The 22,266-nt window shown below is 42.2% G+C and overlaps 1 protein-coding gene across 6 annotated transcripts in view; it reads right to left on the reverse strand.

Moving 5' to 3' along the window:
• JMJD1C (jumonji domain containing 1C) overlaps positions 1 to 22,266 on the reverse strand; it is a gene marked incomplete at its 5' end in the record, with an annotated part of 157,836 nt that overhangs the window by 17,583 nt on the left and 117,987 nt on the right. For 4 of the 6 annotated variants that reach the window (XM_080597428.1, XM_080597430.1, XM_080597429.1 and 1 more), the window contains 10 exons: positions 621 to 773; positions 1,763 to 1,977; positions 3,623 to 3,824; positions 6,797 to 9,006; positions 9,701 to 9,873; positions 12,971 to 14,646; positions 14,734 to 14,926; positions 15,045 to 15,188; positions 16,440 to 16,564; positions 21,389 to 21,494. In XM_080597428.1, the coding sequence (XP_080453554.1) occupies positions 621 to 773; positions 1,763 to 1,977; positions 3,623 to 3,824; positions 6,797 to 9,006; positions 9,701 to 9,873; positions 12,971 to 14,646; positions 14,734 to 14,926; positions 15,045 to 15,188; positions 16,440 to 16,564; positions 21,389 to 21,494 (5,197 nt within the window). The remainder of the gene's footprint in view (positions 1 to 620; positions 774 to 1,762; positions 1,978 to 3,622; positions 3,825 to 6,796; positions 9,007 to 9,700; positions 9,874 to 12,970; positions 14,647 to 14,733; positions 14,927 to 15,044; positions 15,189 to 16,439; positions 16,565 to 21,388; positions 21,495 to 22,266) is intronic. The other 2 variants (XM_080597433.1, XM_080597432.1) reach the window with 1 other exon arrangement.

Here is a 22,266-nt window from a genome sequence, read left to right on the forward strand (position 1 = left end):
TTCCAAGCCATTCCCTGTTTTGATTGCAAACAAGCTGGGTAACTCAAAAAGCACAGGTTTGCAAGTCAGTCCTGTTACACCTCACTACAAACCAAGTTAGACATTTCCATTAAAACACAGGAATTAGATTAAAATGAGTACATGTATAGACTTTTGGATTTTAAAACCTCCATTAACACTCATTTTAAATTCTTTGCAAAGCTTTTTTTTTTTTTAATAATAAAAGGTAAGCTAAGGTGAAGATAAACAATGTAGTTCTGAAGGGAAGACTCCAGAAAGCACTCATATCAAGCCCTAACAGCAATGAGTTACCATAAAACAGGGAGGTGGAATGCCAGTCTTGCAGTGGATGAACGAGACTCAACCTTGCAAGGCACACGTGAGCCAAGACAATGCACAGAAGACTGAAAAGTGGACGAAGACTTAAAGTAGCCCCACAGCAGTTACTTTCTGAATGATTCTACGCTTACAAAAAAGAGGCAAAAAGATCTAAGAGACACCAAAACACACAAGTAGTAATTAAATGCTTTACAGAAAGTCAGTTACACTTAGGGATCAGTAGCTCTACAGTAAATGAGAATAAACAGCATATACAACACTCTAATTCATAAAGAACTGACCTCTAGAACTTTTTCTTTCCTTTGCCTTGTAACAATCCAGGCAGACCACAAATCCACATTTTTGGCAGACCCAATGAATGTTAAATAATGTGGCTTCGCATGCATCACACATCTCACGGACTCCTCTCACCGCTCTCTTCCATGCAATTTTGGCTGAAATACAAAATAAGCAGAATAAAAGGCCTGAAATTTAAATGCGAGACGCAGAATGAATGGTTGTAATAGATGAAGCATTCGTGATTTTCCCTTCAGATGCAGCCAGGGGTGGAGGAAGAAAATGATCCTTCATAAACAGGCCATCAACATATACCCCCTTAGCTGCATTACACAGCATCCCCTCAGTGTTCGTGTCAAGACACTAGAGAGAGATTAAAAAACAAAGACTAAAGTAATACAGAAAGAATATTCCTGCTCTACATGTGAGTTACAAGTACCAAGAAGAATTTCTTTAACACGTACTTTAACTCCAGGAAATGAAGAGCTGGGTTGTCACCTCACTGCCTCCTGAACACATTAATCTCAAGACAGCTAAACTGGTGAGCTGGGTGGTAAAGGTGGCAGGTGGGGATGGCAGGGAGGCACCTGCCCTGGACACCAGGCTGGTACTTCTGCTCTTAGGGCAGTACATCGTCCTTGTACTGGGGGGAATTAGCAGTGCCCCTACCCAGCTCCCAGCCTGCACCCATGTGCTGTGGGCCAGGACAGACTAACCACGGCTTCGGTGGGGAGGAGGCCCACGCTCCGCAGGGCCCACGCTGTTGCATTATGCTCCGTGCTTCTGCGGAGAAGGCATGTTGGAAACACAACATCTGTTGGCAGTGATCACTACTGGCTCTCTGCGGGCCTTGGCTTGGAGCTGGCTGGAGAGCTGGCAGCCACGCTGGGAACCGAGGCTGCTCCAGCCCCAGCGGCAGCCTGGCCCTGGCCCAGCACCACCACCATGTCCTGCAGCCCCAAAGCCCACCGAGGGAGGCTGCTGCCCCTTCCCAGTATAACCTCGTGCAACACGGCCTATTTCAATCAAAGGTGACAGCCTGGTAAAGCGAGCAGCTCATAAAGGGGCAGTGGGTCACAGCCAACACAAATGCCTCAACAGAACTGCACAACACCAAAACCAGGAAGAGTATTTGAGATTTCCTTACCGTCTTTCTTCACCCAGGACATGGCTGTTTTCTCGGATGTTACCAACTGACAAAATTTATCTCCTATGATATCTAAAATATATTTAGAAGTTTCTAGGTCCAGTTCATCATCTTCATAGTTTTCGTGTGTCCATAAACTCAGCGCCTCATCATCATATTGATCAGGAGAGGAGAAACCATCTATCCTAACCACTCCATTCTTACTAAAAGATAACCTAAAACCAAAAACGAATAGTTTAACTGCACGTCATACAAGGTGGCTTAGTTTACTTACTAATTACAGAAATTACAGAAAATGGCCTTAAAGCAGACAGTAAGGAAACATGAAAATTAGGAATAACTTTTTAGGCAGAACACTTATTGGATTCAGTATAGTCACCACTCACTCTCTGTAACATTTATTACTGCTTTAAAACTGCAGATGGAAAAAGTTATCTTCTCTTTCTTGTTTGGCCGAAGTTTGGGTCCACCTACTCCTCACCTTTAATTTTCACAGCATCTGTGTCAGCAATCACTCAGTCTGACTCATATTTTCAATCCTACTGCTCTCACTCTCAGAGAACAGGAGTTAAAACACTGTATTTAAGTCTTTCTAGGCAGAATAAATCACTAATACAAAATACTGTTTACATACCACCTTTAAAATAACTGAAGGTTTTCCTGTGATCCTACCCAATACCGTCCTACTAACCACACCTATATTTAGGTGATTTTAAGCAGCAACAATTAATTATTCCATCTCACTCACATAATACAGGGTAATTCATTTTTCACATGCAATTATCACAGCAGTTAAGGAATTTTACAGTAATGTCAGTAAAGCAGTCACAAAAACCGAAGTATCAAAAATGATATTCGGATGGGTATTAAATGAACAATTTGAAGGAAAGATGAGTTTTCTTTTACAGTAACGACTTCCAACAGCAGTGCAAACCTCATTACATTCAAGCCCTAGCACGCAGTCACAATGAAAATAATTAAAATGCTGTAAACTGTACCACACGAAATTCAAAACATTTGTACTTTTAAATTCCATGCCTGTGTTTGAAAACTTTGAAAGAAATTTTATCACTGATGTTCTCTTTTTCAACACAGAAGCAGCAGCTCACAATCTAACCCTGCCACACTGGGAATCAAATATTCTTATGCAGAAGGTATTCTGAGTCCAACCTTAAAACAAATCCGTGTAGGTCTACTGGCTCTTGTAACTAAAGCTTCAATCCAAAAGAATTAAAGTCAATTCAGGGAACAGCAATGTCCTTTCCAAAACATGTTGGCTCTATATTGCCAACACAACCCACGTGCAAATTAACGCTGTTTGGATCTGCGTTGACAGCCACGCCACCTGTGCGACGCATGCTATGCTGCATTCTGGGAACTTCCCCATTTACAAGTTTCCTCGATTTGCCATAATTGTAAAAAGGGAAGGCAGAACTCCTCTGTCCTCAGAAAACTCCCATCAAACCTCAAGCAGCATTCCCACCACCTACTGGCACAAGAACAATTATGAATTAGCGCAACTCCGTGGTTGTACAACTTGTCCAGAGTAATTGAAGCCTGCCTTTTGAAAATCCCACTTCAAATGCCAGACACCTGTGTAATGGTGATGCATTATATCTTCTGCTTGCCTAAGGTACACTGGGCAGCTTTTCTGATGTCTTTGCTATAAAGCTTCAAACAGCAATGAAGTCAATCCACAAAAGAAGCAAGAAATACAAATGTAAATACTGCTAAATTAGGCAGTGTCTTTTATCAGGCAAACTGAGCCAGAAAAATCAGACAAGCTTTCAGGCACATAAGTCCTTTGTCAGTATTATTTTTAACTTAAAACACCACGTATCAGGAAACAGCTGCACTTACCGTCGAAAGTAGTAAAATCTACAAAACACTGGTGAGTGAGTTGGTTCTTCACCTTTCTTGCTTCTTATTAGCCTACATTCTCTGCATTTCTGCAAATTTGGTCCTATTTCAGAGCAAGAATCATCCTGCAAGAAGGACTCTCCTGTTTGCTTCAGCTTCTTCACTTTGCGCCAATCTTTTAACACTGAGCGAGGTATACCAGCTGCAAAAGCAAGAGGGGTTTCAGAAGACGTACCGCAGACCCTTATACTCAGAACACAGTTAGATCACTCTGCATTCAGTATTTCTAAAAGTGCATTTTTTGTGTTCATAACATACTTCATTATTACTTCTATTTTTCCACCCATTAGACTTATGCAGGCAGGAGTACAGTTACCTATTTGCTGAGCTACGAGGAACACCCAGGACCTGCTATTTTCTCTTAAATTAGGTGCTACAGTTCAGCAAATATTCCACTAAAATCTGTGGAACTGCAGAAAGAACCTCACTCTTACAAACATGTAAAATAATACAATATGCCAAGAAGGAAAGGTTTGCAGTTTGTTTCAAGTGAAAATGTATGTAAGAAAGCGGTAATTTAATGAATTAAAGCAGAGCTTCAAAAAAAAGACATCCTGCTTCTTCAGAATTTACTTTGCTGAGGGTTGCACAGATATAATTACAGAAGAACAGTTCTATTCACATGTAACTCATCTGAGCTTAGTGTAAAGTATCAGGCATAAGGAAACACAGTATTCATTTACTTTCTTTCAAATTTGTTGGCTTTGGAAAACAAGAAGTAAAATTCTGTTTTCAATATCAAAGTCGGTCAGCCTGACCCTGAGTAACACAAGGAGCAGATCTATTGAGTAATACGCGCAATTTTCACATATGTGTTTTGAAACTGAACCCTGTTGTTACTTAACCAGGCTTTCGATTTAATGACTTTTATAAGTGGCACCAGTTTCATCTGCAGATAGATACGAGTATCTGTCATTTAATCTACTGCTACTCTTGAAAGTTCATGTCCTGTAAACACGGATCTGATGTAGGGTGACAGAGGTTAGGGTGCTAACTTTGGACTTGGTACCTGGGTTCAGATCTGTATTTTGCCAGACTTCTTGTGTAAACTTTGCAGGTGACAGACTCTCTATGCATCAGTTCATTGCCTAGATAACACATTCCCAACCCACCTGATGAGCACAAAGGTAACTGGATTAAAACTTGAGAGCAGAAAAGGCCAAAGTGCAGGCTTGTTAGTCCAAAAGAAACTGTTTTCTGCCTTGGATCCAGAGATCCCTGGAGTCATCTGGGAGCTGCCAGACTTCAGGTTCTGGGGGCAGGGACTTGGAAGACCCCCAGTGCCTGCAGAAGTGTAACATTCCTCGCTTTGCAGGAGGGAGCCTTGCAGCCCAGAGCTCTGAGCACTCTGGCTAGCACAAGGGCTCCCAGGGCTGCCAGCAATGGCATCAGGACAAAGCAGCTTTCAGCCCTGGCAGTATCCAGATACCACCCACGTGGTGACTGCCACCAAGCCCCAGATGCTGAAGCAGAGTTATCTTCAGCAACCTAAGGGGAGCCCGGGCAGCTGCTCCCCGGGGACCTTCTCTTTCCTGGAAGTTCAAAGCTAAGTATGTTTTTGGGTAAATCTTTGGGGAAAGTCCTCTACGTAACAAAAATTCCGACCAGCTCTCTCAGAAATTGTAATGACACTGACCCAAGACAAACTGCTAGAAGTATCAGAAATGCTGATCTATTTAATGGGTCATGGAGGAGAAACAGAAACACTCTGTGTCTATTGAGATGTCAGGAGAGGAAAGCAAGCACAGAAAACTGCTACCATGGGATAGACTCAATATGTTAAGGTACAGAACACACTCTGTGCTACAGACAACATAACAGAATACCCAAAGCTCCTACCCATTTTCAGACCTGAATCCCATGAAACAATACCATAATGTATTACAAAATACTGCTTTCATACTCACGTAACGCTAGCCAAGAAGAGACTGCCTTCCCTTAAGTTATCTAACGAACCCCTCTACAACAAACCCAGGAAAAAAAATCCTTTGCAACAATACAAAGATCACAAAGACCTAGCATGTTCTATGTATGTATTTACAGTTCACTTTTTTTTTAAAAAAAAAAAGTGAAACCAATAAAGACAGAGAAATTTAAAAGGTGTGTTCTCCTTGATCTTCCCCTTAAGTTGGATGGAAAAAAAAAAAAAAGAAGAAAAACTAATAATGCTATCACTGGACCCAAGCCAAAATACCTCAGACAGATTGCATCACTGCCAGAACAGAGTACGACTTAGGCATCAAGTGCTCTCAGATACTACAAGAGTAACTTTATACACTAGGCAGTGAAAAGCCAAAGAATGTAATTACAGGGAGCAGTGCTTGTTTTCTTACTAACTGTACTTAAAAATTCTTGCAAAAAGTAGTCCTAAACTTTCTTATACTCAACTAAACCAGAACAAAGACAAAAGAAATACTGCATAGAGAAGAATAAATTAGGATAAAAAACAAGGTAAGTTCTTAAATAAAATCACTCCAGTTGGCAGACCAGTTTCTCTTTTTTAGATAAATCTAGTTACAATGCGGTACACACAACAGCATTACATATAAATTGAAATTCCTATTTCCCTAAATTTCCTTAAACAAGAGGGATGTTAACACCATATAATACACATGCTAGTCAAGAGTGTGAAATGACTCTCCCTCAAACGTTTCATTAAATTAACCAAATTGTAGCAGAGCGGCATCAGGCTCTCAAGGAACTGCCTTTGGCTTTCTGATCAAAGGATGAATTCAAGTTCAACAATAGAGAACCTCTCCCCCAGTAGCACTCTAAAAACAAATGCACTAGACCTTAAAAAAAAAAAATCAGTAAAAGTAACATAACTCTATGCGCCAGTCTGGTGAATTATGATGGACAGCATAATCCAGTTTGTTTGCTGCCTATTTTTAGGCCAAGAACCAGTTTGTACACATATACACAAAATGCTCTATTTCTTAAACCAAGATATTTCAGAGGACCTCAAGACCGATAAATCTGGATCCAGGCTTTTTCACAAGCACGCTCTTTAAATCTTTTCCCAGCTATTGCACATATCGTGCACAAACCCTCCAGGATTAACACTGCTGGAGTTCACATTAGTCTGTCTTTTCCAAATCAGATTAATATACTCACTGCTGTTACTGCTGCTCTGTAACTTCAGCTTGCTTTTTTCTTTGGCACTCCGGCTAAGAACACCATTCGGTTTTACTTCTTCCTCCGCATCACCCTTTTTTTTCTGCAAATCATTTTGTTTCTTTTTGTAAGTTGGCTTGGGCTGCCGTTTAGTCCTTTGCTCTGACTTGCTCTCACTTTCATCAGAGTCTCCACTTTCAGAGCCAGACTCGTAAGTTCGTTTTGCTTTTCTCCTAGGGTGCTTATCTTCCTTCACAAACTTATCTGCCAAGATTTTACTATCTATGTTATTTTGCAAATCATTTGATGTAGAAGCTATTAAATTGACAGTACATGGCTTAATAATTTCTGAAACACTGTTCCCTGAATTCTCCTTTTTATTAGTGTTTTTATCTTCCTCTGAATGTCTTGTTAGCCAAGCCTTTTTCAGTTTAGTGTGGTAGTTTGGCTGACTTGTCTGGGAAGTTTGCCCACTGCCTACAGAGTTTGCTTTGTTTATTGTATTGCAGACGATAGCACTGTCTAGGGGGAGAGAGGTTGAAAATGTCTGATTTTTCACAGAGTTGGCCTCTGTCTCACTGGTGTTACTACTTTTAAACTGAGCCGCAGCCAACGCTGCCTTGTGCTTTTTCAAATGGACGAAGTCGGTGGAGGTGGAGAATCCCGAGCCGGGCTGAGCAGCGCTGCCGGTCTTGCCAGGGGCGGGCGTAGCTGGCGCCGGGGCGCTGACCTTGCATTCCTGGGCCTGTGCCGCCACCTGACTTGCCGCTCTCGAGGCAGCACACTCCAGCGGCGCGCAGGCCAAGACCGTGTTCGATAAGGAGTAAGTCACTTCGGAGCTGCCCCAGCTTGACACGCTGGTAGTCGTAGCCGCTGATGCAGTTACATCCGTTTTAGTACTGCAGATCATAGTTGTGGTAGGGGTGACAGAACGAGGAACGCTGCCTTGCGAGACAGCTGGAAATTTCTTTTCATACTGTGTGCGAGCACTGTCTGAGTTCATATTTGGCAGGATGATTCTTCCAGTCTCTCTGGCTTCCGCTGTTTTCAGGCAATCTGCTTGATTTGTCACAGCTGAAGATCTCTCACTGGCTCGATCTTTGGAAGCTGACTGCATTACAGCTACGCTATCATATTTCGTGCTAGAAGGAGGACGCACAATAACAGATGCCGTGGCGGACTGCGACTTTCCGCTCATTCTTTCAACATGCCAGTCCGCTTTTTCGTTATTCGGGGCGTTGTTAGATTTCCACATTTCGGATAAATTCTGTTCAGAAGTGCCCTTGTAAACAGTCTGAGCTTCCTTAGGTTCAGGGACTAAAGTTGGTGGTTTCTGCAATTCTTGTATTTTACCACCACCAGCATTAACGGGTTGAACAGGAGTCAGGGTGGGAGGCGAAAGGCTGCTGTAGCTGCTTTCCTTCTTCTCTAGGTTCTGGTGCACAGGGGGGTGAAACACGGGGGCTCTGTGCAAGGCAGGCATACTCCGGAGCGTATTTGAAGATGAGACTGACAGCTGAGTAGGGCTTCTGCTGTCATTTCTAAAAGAACTGACTGAGTGAGACTGCACTGATTGTGAAAGCTGCTCAGATATCTTGCTTGCAGAGCCTTCGCTCTCAGGTTGGTGCTTAATTAAAGGGGGAGGTTTTGAAAGAGAAGAAATGTAAGAAGGAAGAGACTGGGAACTAGCTGCTGTTGAAGGACAATTAGTCTGCTTCTCAACATACGCACTTGAAGCTTCCTTGGATGGGTATGATCTCGGTGGTTCATTTACTACACTGTTAGACAAGGTGGTGAAATAGTTACTCTGCGGCAAGCTCTGTGGGACCGAATGCTTCATTTTATACAGTTCTGACACAGAGCGTTCTGCATCTTTCTCATATTTTACTGAATGGCTTTTGGGACTCGAAGATAAGGATGTTACCCTAGAGTAGTTCTCTCTCTCTCCCTCCAGTGCCTTTATTTTAGCTGTAAAAGGAGCAACTTCAATACTTTCTTGGAGTATCCGTCTATGTTCTTCTTTGTATTTGCTCAGTCGCTCCCCTGTCTCCTGTGGTGGCCTTGGCAGCTGGTTCAACATTGGATCTGCAAAATGTCTCTGCATATGGCTCTCCTTTGCTGTCTGTGTTCTGCTTTGCTCCAACTCTGTCTTTATTGGTGCAGTTGTAACGGAACGTAAAGGTTCGATAAATGCTTTCCTCTCCAGCTCTCTGAAAAAGGTTACACAGTTTAGTCTGAATGTTCCATAACAAGCTGAACAGAAGACCTTTCTTCCCATGCTCTGAACAAAGTTATCTATTAACACAAAATAAACTTTTCTTTATATTAGGCACAATTTTCAAAAGTCTGCAGATGACTCAGGAACTCAAGTACCATTCAAAGTCAACAGGGCAGAGTCTGCTTTGCAGCACACTGACAAGCTTTTCCCTATCACAGGCACCCACATTTGCAAATAAACTAAAATGAAGCTAGAAGACAACGTCAGGGGCTGAAATACAACCTCTTGGACTGCACTCTGTTTACACTGTGCACACAGAGTTGGGACTGTTCAGCCTGCAGAAGAGGAGGCTTGGGGGGAACCTTATCAATGTCTGTATACACCTAAAGGGAAGGTGCAATGAGGACAGAGCCAGGCTCGTTTCAGTGGTGCCCGGTGCCAGGACATGAGGCGATGGGCACACTAGAGGTTCTGTCTGAACACCTGAAGCACTTCTGTGCTGTGTGGGTGACCGAGCGCTGGCACAGGCTGCCCAGGGTGGTTGTGGAGTCTGCTTGGAGATGGTCAAAAGCCACCTGGACATGGCCATGGACGGCCCTGCTCGAGCAGGGGTTGGCCCAAATGGCCTCCAGAGGTCCCTGCCAACCCCATTCTGTGAGTCTGAGTTAGAATAACAGTGCACTTACTCTTTGTGATGCTCTACTATACTTTTGGACAACGGTGGGCTAGAATGCGCTGCCAGTTTGAGAGGCCGAAGGGGATCTGCACTGGACGGTCGCACAGGAATGTGACTCAGTAACCCAAGGCTGTCAGCTGAGGTCACAGGGGTGGGCTGGTGTAACCACGGACTGGGAGTATTCTGTTAACACCAACACAGAAAACATCAGATTTCAACATAATCACGGGACCTTCAGCACAGTGCCACAAGAGGTACTGTACCATGTCCTAGCAATGAGCAGAGTACAGTAATTTATTTTAGTATCAAATCAAATACAGTAAACATAATTTATTATTTTAAATCACTTTCTGATCACCTGGAACATCTGATTATACTTCTCTCTAGACTTACAGCATACAAAGTAATTTACATATATTTCAGAAGTATTCGTAAAACAGTTTCCTATTTAAGTATTCAGTATGAATTGTCAATTTCTAGAATGGGATCTCAAGCTACTTCATCACAACTACCAAACCAATGACAGTCTGACAGTACTTTACTTCAGTTACTAATAAAAAAGACCATTAGCTGTTCAATGACTTGCAAGAAGGACTTCTTTTAAAGGAAAATACGGTTTATTATTTCTGGAAAACAATTTAATCTCCACGTAGGTAACAAGTCTCAATATAAGGGACACAAACATCTCTTTGCCACTTGGTTCCTCTCCTACCCCCAACCAAAATTATTAAGAATGATAATCCTAATTAATCTGCTTTATGTTGCCAGATATTTTTACATAGGGTAATTTCATAATCAGCACACTACTAATATCATACGGGTACACACCTGCCAAACTTTGCAGTATGGCAAAAGCACAGAATGCACCATTTTGTACTGTACACCTAAATACTTAAAAGCCTGGCAATGCAAGTAAACTTCTACTTGGGCATTTTCTCTGAAACTTGTAGAATAGCTCTGCAGAACAGACCATGAGCAGTTCTCAGGCTCTCTCCCCCCCTTTCCCTCTCCTGTTTGAGGCTTGCTTAGGAGAAATATGTGCTCGCTCATGGTCTGGGCTGAAAGGGAGGGCACTCTGTTGGGGAGTGCTGGTCAAGTGCTAGGAACAGGCATGGAAGAAAGGATGGGGACTAGAAAAAGCAGAACTCCCATTTACAACCCCAAAGCCTCTCAGTGCCACTCCACCCCTAATTCCTGCTATTGCCCAGTGCTTCTTCCCTCCTCTGCTCCTCACCAGTACATCTCACTCCTTCTCTCCAGCCTCGGTGACTCCCGAATGAGAAATGCTGCAGTAGAAGAGCAGCAAAAAGCTCTCATGGCACATGCACTCAATACAAAATAGATCTGCAGGTGCTACAACTTTGAAGTTCTCATTCCTAGACTTTTGAATATTTAAAGCAACCGCTTGGGTTTTGCACTAACAGTTTTAGTGCACACATTTGCTAGGCCAGGAGTTCCCACGCTGTGGCGAGTTCCCACGAATAGCCTGTAAGCTGTATTAAAGTATTATGCAAAAAAGACCCATCACCTTCTCCCTAGAGGAGCTAGGGAACATCTGCTTGGGCACCAAATGTTGCCCAAACAGCCCCATGACTCCACCTGCAGCCATCCACAGCCCAGCCCAAAGCCAGGAGCTGCCCCAGCCCCCTGCAGCCGCTTGGGAAAGGTGGGCTCGGGGGCACGCTTCCTCTAGCAGCTCAGCACGGCTCGGCCCTGAGCCGAGGGTGGCTGCTGCTTTTGTTACAGCTGAAACATGGATCCCTGTCTACGATCATGGCAGCCATGCAAACTCTTTCTGGAAACACCCATCCTGGGGTTCTAAGATGTATTTAAAAAAGGCCTCCAGTGCCAGAGCCAGAAGACAAGTCACCACAAGACAACTGCCACATATCAACATAATTAGAAAGCTACGTGCCTCAGTATGCATGGCTGCATACTTCAGGCAACCAAAGTGAAAACTGAGTCTATCCTACGTTCTTCAAAATGGACTTCAGTAGGGGGGTGGAGCGAGTAGCAACATGAAGTGATAAAAACCCACCTATAGTTTTCTCTTAAGGCTTTTCTTCCCTGCTGCATTTGACTATCACATTTTAGATCAAACTGACTTCGTATTACAAGGCCAACTCAAACTGAGTGTTTGGGAAAGACTCAGCCACAATGGTTTGGCTTTTCTCAAGAACGAGGCTGGGGAAGAATAGTTTTCCCCATGATGAAGAAGAAAAAAAAAAATCTTTATAACCATTCAGAAACTCCCAGCTTTGACGCAAAGGCTTACAATTTGGCAGAAGGACCACTGTCAGCGACATGCCTTTTGTGGTCCCTGTGAAAATCTGCCCAAATTAGGCTAAGTTTAAGCCTCTAAAATCAGTATGCACATGCTCAGTGGAGGTTTCATTGAAGTTGGCAGCAAAGCTCTCCAAAGTTTCTGTCTGTGCTACACATGCTTCATCTTAGGCTGTTCCTACAAGGTGCCTGCAATGAGCAAGCTGTATCCCAAGCCTGCAGGAACTGAGGAAAGTTTTTCTGTAATTGCCGTGTCTGCCTACCAACCAACACCATGGCACTGGGCACTACACTGAAAAACAACTGATTTCTCCCGGGGCTTCAACAGTTGCACTCAGTGCAGAGACAGAGGAATCTTCCTGACCCGAATACAGAGGAGTAGAAAGCAGAAGAGAAGGCAAAGATGTGTGTAAACAGGAACAGAGAGGGAGAAAAGGATATGCCAAGAGAAGGTACACAGACAGGTGCGTAAGGACAAGAGAAATTGGTATATAATGCACGTAAGATTTATAAATGCTAGAGTATTTCTCCTCAGAATTTCCCACTGGGTTTAGGACTCCTTCAGTCCCAGCCTTCCCCATTATCCCGCAAGCACACACAAAATTCCACCAAGCAGACAACTGCTGTACCTCTTCTAGTACTTACCTCACCTAATGGTTTCCGTAATTTAAGATAGCAAACATTCACCCTGAGGACTTTAGGTCCCAAATACGCTGGCTGACCTCACTTGGTCATGAACTAAAAACAAACATTTCATCTTACACTAAAATATGTTGGAAATCAACGTTCGGAGAACTCCCTACTCGTGGCACTGTGAAACAACGGATACCACTGGATCGCCATTTCTAGTTCTACGTCTGCTCCAAACCACCTCCCTCATCATATGCTTGGTGATACGCTTGGCATGATCCAAACTGCTGAGCTTGTACCTAGAAAACTGCTACTGGAAGACACCAGCCTCAGCTAGACACGTACTCGAGAAATCAGCACAACTTACCCTTCTCAAGGAAGCCTCTGCGTTAACAGGAGTTTCCGGGTGGACCCATTTCGAGGAGGGCAGACCGAGTCCTGAGTAAGCATGTGTTCCGTTTGGATACTGCCAAATAATTGGATAAAGCCCTAGCTGATTATAGGAAGCAGAAGGATGAGCTTGTCCGAGAAGATGTGGAGACTGGTGTTGTAACATCTGTTGCTGCTGCTGGTGTGCTAATGCCAAATGGCTTAGGCTGCTAGCATGAGCAGTCTCTAGTCGCGGGTGGCCACCCAGCAAGGAGGCAGCAGGCACTCCAGGTAACACTGCAGGAAGTAGATGAGGGTGATGAACAGAATGGTGAGGTGCGGTACTAAGGGGGTGAGTGTTAATAGCGGACAAGGGAGTCTGAGTTGAAGACCCAGCTAGCAGATGGGATGGACCAGTTAATGCAGGATGATGAGCGTTTGGATTTAAACAGGTTCGGTGGGATGAGGAATGCAGAGGATAATTATGCTGATGCAAATAAGGTGAAATGTGATTAGTTCCTGTTTCTTGTCCAATCAGAGTGGGGTCCCTGTACACTGTGAAATGTTCATTCTTGTCAATGATAAGAGGACTTTTAGTAGCTTCTAGAGCACTAACTCTAGCTGGAACTGGATGAAAACTAGACCTAGGCAAATCATGATCAGTTTTATTGGCTGACCTTGTTAATCCAGTAGTATGGCTGTTTTGGGAACTAACCTTAGACTTCACAGTATCAGAAGATTGGGTGAATTTAGGCTTAACATCAGGTGACTTTGTTTTAGGATGATCAACTGAAGCACTAGGTTTGGACTTCACAGAATCAGGGACTGGACTTTGTTTACGCAGTTTACTCTCTTCTGCTAGAGAAGCTACATTTAACGAAGACATAAACGAGCCATACTGCACTTTTTCCTTTTCAGGATTTAAATGTTCATTTACTGGTAATGCTTTCACAACCCCAGGTTGTATCAAATCCATTTTGTTAACAACACAGCTAACCCAACTTTGATCAGCATCCTGTTTTCGTGCTTCAAGGAAATTTGCAGTTGCAAACTGCTGTTTTAAATCACTGCTGTGCGATTCTGTTTTCTGAACCGTTTGCAAACCAAAGGTACTTGCAGCATTATCCTGGCTCTCCTTTTCAGACTTGTTTTCATTAGTTATATCAACAACACATTTCGGAGTAGGAGGTCTGGGTACAAACTGCTCATTTTTTAATTCCGCAGCATGATGTTTTTCTGCATTGCACTCTTGAACATGTGGATCCTTGGAATTCTGTTCATATGGTGTTGGCTGCTCTGCCGCGTGGAGTGAAGGCTTTTCCTGCTGATCCAAGACGGATGACTTCAGTCTTTCTGTCTCTTCACGTGTTTTATCCTCCTGTATTTCATCCCACGGAGACCGCCTATCTGTTAGTGTCTGCTCTGCTCCCTCAGTGGTTTGGGATTTTCCTTCTTCTCCATTTATCTTTGAAGTGTTCTTGCTTTTTAACTCATTTTCTGAATTTTGCTCTGAGGACGAATCTGTTAATCTTTTATTTGAAATTTCTGAGTCACTGCTCTCAGAGTAATCTGAGATATTGTCTGTCCGCAGTCTCTTCATATTTAATTTCTTTTCATCCTCTTCAGGTTTTCTTCTTTTACTAAGGAAATGTTTATTTTTGTTTTTGGGGTTTTCTGTAAAAAACAAAAACACGTCTGTCACATTTTCAGGCTAGCACTGTTTTAAGCAGCTCTCCCCCCCTTTCCAATAACCGTTCTCACCTCCTCGACCTATGTAATCATATCTTTCTTCCTTCATCTTCTCTTCATCAGGCATGCTGCTATCTGAGCCTTTCCTCTTATTTGGCCGAGTGTTCCTCTGCTGCTGGTGCTGGTGAGAATTCTGTTTTGGTGCTGCAGTTTGGGAATTCATTGCTGGTCTGGGACTATTTGCTTGTGCACGTGTATAATGACCCTAAAAATAGTTTTGTGATTAATAGACTTAAATACAATTTTAAGCAGCAACTTTAAACATGTATTTTTAATATTCACAATATACAAAAGTATTGAGGTAAAAAGATAAATGTATCTACGTGAACTGTGTTGCTGTTCTGGTTGGAACGAGACCGCCGGCGTGAAGTGATGCCAATATTTTCACCTTTCAACAAAGAGTGAACAACATCATCTAGAAAGGTCATCTGAACCATAGAAGGATCAACATTCTGAGGTTCTAACACCTGGTTATTGAAAAAAGGGAAAAAAAATAATAATGATCAGCATATGTTCAGACATATCCAATCTGTATTTTCTGTATCAGTATTCACCAGTCTATGTTGTGTGCTCAAGATTAATTAGAGAAAAGCCTACTTAATCCTGACAAGCAGAACTGAGATGCCTTCTCAATTCTCGGAATAGAGTAAAACCAAAGCAAACGTTATCTTTACGTTTCATGGTAATGATAACTTTATTTTTTCCCTTTTTTATTTTTTAAATGCCACTGCTTCACTGCTCCTTCCCTCACATTGACCTGAAAATTTGAAATTAAAAGATACTGAGCTCTTCGTAGGGGGTAATCCTTAAGTAGCAATTAAAATAAACAATTGTTTTGTAAAATTTACTGCAGAAACATACTACAATATTACTTCCAAAAGAAGTAACTGCTGAAAGAACGGAACCAAAACAACTAGAGAGAACTCTAAGAACAGGAGAGTGTTACTAGTAAGGGATGATCTTTCAGAAAGAAGAAAATGCTAAACAGATCTTTAACCAATATGCTGCAAAGTGAGAAGATTAATATTTGGGGACAATAATTAGAGCAAATGAGGGTAAAGAATGGACTTCAGCATTAGACTAGTCTTAATTTTTTATTATCACACATGATTTAGTCAGTCATTTCAAGGCAGATGGGTCATTTACTATATTAATGTTGAGTCATTACTCTGGCCTCCTGAAACAGAATTCATTACTGCCACTAAAAATACCAGCATTAATTCTTTTTGTAATGTCAACTTCAGAAATACAACTAAAACCCACCATAGTAAATGCAAATTAGGGTGGCAGTAAATGCTTAATTCAATAAATGGTGGAAAGCGGATATTTCAATTGCTTGGAAGAAGTAATTTTTACTGCAGCACTAAAGGATTTCAGCAATGAGAGAAGAAATTCTCAACAGAGCTGACAGGGAAGACCAGTTCTTAAAACTAGATCACTTTACTTCAAAGACTTAGCTAGTCTAATAGCAACAACAGAAGAAAAGCCAAACTGTAGGGCTGGAATTAATCATATCATTGCACAAACATTCAGCTTCAGGATGGCATTAACTGCCAGTCCAGTGCAAAGTCAAGCTGAATTTTCAGCAGAGGAAATAGACATGCCCCGATGGAACTGATAAGTTCAGTGCTTTCTAGAGTACCACCAAAAAATGGAAAAGCTCCCAGCACGTAGTTTATTTAAAGCTTGTTTTCCAGGCATCACAGAGTCAAACTCACCTGGTCATTCATAACAACCATAGTGCGGGTGAAGAGATCATGATGAGTAATGATCCCAGTGAACCACTGGGTGGCAGAATCCTGTCTGTACACTCTCACCCTATAACCATTTAAGGAGTACGGACCTTTAGAAGGGGAAGAAATGAAAAAAAAAGCCATTGAGGAATTCAGCAAAAAAATGTATTAATAGATTTTCCTCGGTTTTTAAGCTTCATAGCAATCATACGATGTGAATGGCATGGACAGCAAGCTACAAGGTATTCTGGCACAGCACTGCCTGTGGATTTTACTTTTACTGAGGAAGACATTTTGAAATGCAAATGGTACATTTTAAGTATGCTTTAAGGTCAATTATGCCAACATTTTCAACATACAATTTTCTTATCTAACTAAATCTTTTTGCAACCATAATGACAAATGATGGGAAAATTCCTGCCTACAAACAGCAACCATACAAAAGTAATCTGAAAGGCAGAAAGTGGCAGCAGCAGGTTATACAGAAGCTATTTAATAGGCTAGTCACATGCACAGATGATTTGCTGGCAAAACAATTTAGATCTTGGTGTTTAGGCTCTGCATCTGCCAAGTCTTTCCCATAAGTGACCACAGAGCTTCTCTCTATTACAACAGTCAAAAGGCAGCTGAGCGATCCAAGCCCTGCTATGGCCCCACAAAACATTCAGGAACACACACACTAGTAAGACTTCTGGAGATGCTGTGCCTTAAAACAGGAGCTAAAAAAAGCGCACACAAAGATCAGTTTAATTCATCTCCAAGAGCCCATGGGGAAGGGATGAGATGGTATGACACAATACTCATTTTAGAGTTAGTTTTGAGACCCAGAAATCGAAGTTCCACGGTTTTATTCATGTTCGGTGTCTCACTCGACCACCAGGACAGTAAGCTCCATCGCACTTGGTGTTTATACAGCGCTTGGTTTATGTAGCACTTCATGTGACCAAGCATCACAGTCACCAAGTTCAGTTTGCTGTGGTTTTCGCTACTTCCGCAACCAAACCCTAGGTCAGGCACACAGGAACTGAAGTAAAACCAGTCAGTGTCAACCTAGGAAAAGCCTAGCTTAAAAGACTGCCGGCTGCTCAGCAGCACAGGCAGGACAGGATTCCCCTGTCTTTCCTGACAAGCGGTGTTGCTGGCCCCTGCCCAGCAAGCTTTAACACCTGGAACACACCAAGGGACCTCGCAGGTGACAGCTTTCTCCACTAAAATACCCATGTGCACACTTCCGGGTCTCTTATGCACTCTGCACAACAAAGCACATGATCATAAAGACTGTTTTCGAGGCCAACATTTAAGAGGTCAACAGTAGTGCAAGACAGGATTAATTTAGACATTTCCAACGTGTTCTCGAGGCTGAATTTAGGAACCTTAGCAAGACTTTATCTAGGTTTTCAAACAGCTGAGAGGAACAGAAACTCCATGCAATGGCAACCTTCTTCCACCCACATCCACATCATTCACTGCACCGCTGCAAACTCGAGCCCCACTAAGCCATCCGAGCTGCTGCACTCAGCTCACCCCCAGAGCACATTGCCAGCTACACAGACAAGGCTCAGCGCAGCACCAGCGCAGTCTCTGCCTCTTACAGACACGTATGGGCAGAAAAAGAGCAAGAATCTAAAAGCTTATGTCTCACATTCCTGGTCTTGGACTAGACGGGGTTCCCGTGGGGACACATTTCCTGATGGCTTCTCTCCAATCCTTATTCTGAATGCCCGTGCAAAATGCCTCCAGCTCAGCTCCCACACTTCTGTCTGACCCAACCGCATTCTCTGTGTCTCAAGCTTTTCACAGCTGTCCCAAAGCTCTGCCTCACACAGACAAGTCTCCGTTAACTTCTGCCCGTGTCTTTTCATGCAACGTTCCCATTCCTACTTTCCGATCCCAGCTCTTCCTCTTTTCCACCCTACTGCTAATTGCACAACAATTTTCAGTCTCAGTCTCTTGCTTAACCAAATCCAGCCTCTCCTCCCTCCCCAGCTTCTTGTCTCATTTTAGCATTTACGATTCCAGGCCACTGGCTTCCAAGTCCTTTCCCAGTCTTCTCAGTTTACAAGCTCCATCCCTCCCTTCTCCATCCGCTGCCAGCTTCTCTTGTATTCATCTGCACTGACCCCGTGCCAATTTCTTCCCTCTTACTCCTTGTTCTAATCTGTGTCTGTCCTTCATCCCAGTTTTTATCCTATCTATTTTTAAAACAGACTTTATCTGCCTTTAAAAACTGGGTGTTTTTCTTTTCTTACGTGCTGCTGGGGTATCAGGAAGGGGAAAGATTAAACTGCGGTCATGCGACACAGGACAGCCCAGCCCAGCCACAAGCAGCCATTACAGGAAAAGCCTGGCTTTGTCTCCGGCCCCTGGCTGAATCATGTTCAGCTACGCATTGTTGAAACAGCATGTGCAGCACTATCAGGAAGTATCTTCAGGGCCGAGGCACACACAGTGTTTCAAGAAGATTGTTATATATTCAGCCTCAGAGATTGTAGTGATAATAAACCTAATATGGAAAAAAACCCCTAAGATTTTAAACGTTAAAAATCAAAGACACTTTACCGAGCAAGTTCCTTGAACTGGTTTTATTTTTCCCCAAAACTTTCAACTTAGCCAAGTTTGGGAGTTGTTTGTTTTAAACAAGGAACGAACTGCTTTCCGGCCAACCTCCAATCTCTACTCTGAAGTGTGCTGCATACTGCTATCCAAGGAAAAGGTCACCTGGACCATTTTTTTTCCTTAGTCTCAATTCTTGTAAGTAAATGGACTGGTTTTGACTGAATTACCCCCTCCTCAAACTGGTGTGCTTCTTTCCAAACATTCAGAACCAGACTTTAATGTTCTTCTCCAACCCTCCTCTCCCAGAAATGAGTTTAAAGTGGAACAGTCACATTAGAAAATGTGACTGCAAAAACACTACGATATGAGATGATGACTTCAGTCAGCATCAGAGCCAATGAAGAAAAGGTTGGATACTAAAAACGCTGTAGAGGTTGAAGTAACCGAGTATGGCAGCAACCTTCGCAGAGGGGTTTGATGAGGGCAGAACTGAAAATGTTGCCCAAGCTGCAGGGAACAGGAAAATGGTGATAGAGAGGGTGATGAAAAAGAGAATGGAGGGGAGGAAAAAGGAAGGATTACATGGCTAGATGACAGCAGCTAGCACTACGAGAGAGATCTGTAAATCACTGAAAGGGTTGTGCAAAATGCATGTCCTCCTCATCTGGGAGCAGACTACATATGCCAGGAGAAGGTGAGAGCAGTCCCTGCCAGCTGACCAGCACCCTTGGGGTGGCTGGCACGTCACTGCCCATGGGGGCACGTCTTTCCTCAGGCCACCCCATGCCATGGGAAGTAAGCAAGGGGATCTGAAGGGCAGCTTCTCTGCAGATGAGGAGAGATGGTCTGTCAGGACACCATTTGTTTCATCTCTTCGTCTAAAATACTCCTACTTCGGTGCACTTGGAGCATCTGTTCCATACATTTTTATATATATATATATATATATATATATATACACACACACACACATATGACAAAAATACAGTTCCTGGAACAATGGGATGCAAGTGAGTTTTGTGTATGATGTGTTGGCAGTTTCAATCAGATGACTATTTTGATGTGGCTGGGGCTTTGCTGAGGTACTGGTTCTGTACCAGATTGGACAGGGCTCGTTATAATTGTCTTTTTATTGTTACTCTAATAAAATACAATGAACAAGCATAATCTTAGTTTCCTTTCCATACAACCCTAACTTGATTTTACATCACCTCCCAGTCCAGTTTTGGCTGCAATTCTCATCAGACTATTAATTCACGTTGTAACTGATGATATTAAGATAAAATCTAAAATGACTAATGCTGACATACCAACTCGCTATCTACACAGTTCCGTGCATTGCTTCTTCAGCATCTTTTCACTGTGGCCCATAAGAAAAAATCATATCTAGGCAAATGAAAAGCTCCGCAACAGGGAAGATGAAGTTGTGGGGTTTTTGTTTGGTTGTTGGTAGTTGTTTTTTTTTTAGTACTGTAACTTCGGTATTATACTTACCATATTCGTTTGGCCTTCTAACCTTAGTTTATCAAAGAAACCTGACAAGCAAGCAAACCTCAGTCCCATCCTTAAAATACCAGATTATTTACTGCTGCCTTCCCAAACTTAATTTATAGAGTGACTGCTTAAGCATTTTTGTCCCACAGTTGCTTTACTGTTGAGCCAGGGATTTTAGCCCAGACCCACAAAGGTTAGCTTCTGTCTCCCATTGCTAGAAAAGCCTCTGCAGAGCTGGCTGTCTGTCAGTTCTGCAGAAAGTTAATGAATACGCTGCAAACATATATAATATTTAAAACGTTAGCAAGACTGAACCAAAATAATATATTCTAATTCACACTAGTTTTCACGTAACTTGTACCTATGCTGTAAAAATTACATGTTTGCTGTAACCTTTCAGCATCAGAATTGAGTTAAAAATTGTAACTGGTTTGAAAGATGATTTTCAATTGGGGCTGGGTCAATCTGAAAGTATTCACCTGTGATAGAACTGTGAAGAACCAGAAACAAATAGGTATCTGAGAAGTTATCACACAGAACAGTAACACTAACAGCGCAAATAACAGTTTTACACACACTAAAGAGGGTGTGGTTTCCCTTCATACACTTCACAACCAATGTTATAAAACATGTACATTAACACTAATGATATTCAGCTGTCCTGTAATCACTAAGACATCAAACAAGTCAAGTACAGTCTGAAGAAGTCATGCACAGCTTCTTACATAGTCTTGTTTTCTCTTTTGAACAAATACTTCCCAAAGCACCAGGTTAGAAATATATTCTTCATTATACCACAAACACTATGGGAAGAGCCCCACGCAACTAATGGCCTTAAACTAGCTAACACAGAATAAAAATAACACAATTTCCCAAATAATTACCTTGCATAAAAATCTCCTGAACCTTTTGTTCCTTTACCCAGGCTTTTACTTCCTCATGTAACTGCGGGTTATCCCTGAGAACTGGGTTTAGACTGTCTACGTCGTCCTAAAGTAGAGATTAAAAAAAGAACCATATGTTATGTTTACTTGCAACATTTCTGTTTATTTTCCTAAATATATTTTAGAGTACAATATTAAGTAGCTTGATGCTAATTTTACCGATTCCCTATAAATTCCCGTGTTGTCTTCAGAAAAAAGCTTTTCAGTGCAACACAGTGCTAAAAGTTATTTCATGGGAACACAGTATGTCAGATCCTGCATGTGGCCAGACTTGTAAGCTATTAATAGGATCACACTTCCAAAAATACTGTCTTACTACAAGCTAAAAATAGCCTATAAAGACTTCAATGTTTACAGGTATGCAGAAGGAATTAAGCAATGATTAAATGAGTCAAAATTTTTTTCCTTGTTTTGCATATTTGTAAAATTTAATATGGACATATTGAGCATAAACACAGACTAAAAAACCCACAAAGATAATGCATAAGAGATACCTGTATAGCAAGAGAAACAAACAGCATTACTGATTTTCCATAGGTAGGCCTTTGTTAATTAGGTAATTTCAAGTAAGGCATGCTTTAATTTTTATCTCACTTCTCCTGGATTCTCACTCGCTATTTCAGTAAGACAAAATCTGGGAAATTAAGGCTTATTTAGCAGCACCACCCTTGTAACAAGGGAAAACTAGGTACAAAACCCATCTCTGAAAGCATGGCTTAAATCATCATTCGTCACTGGATTCTTTGCATAACTACTTCTCAGAACTTCAGAGAAGATTTGCTATTTCTGCCTTTGAGGCTGTGGTAGAGAAATAAAGC

Source organism: Anser brachyrhynchus (assembly GCF_964034855.1).
Source record: "Anser brachyrhynchus genome assembly, chromosome: 6".
Taxonomy (NCBI): domain Eukaryota; kingdom Metazoa; phylum Chordata; class Aves; order Anseriformes; family Anatidae; genus Anser; species Anser brachyrhynchus.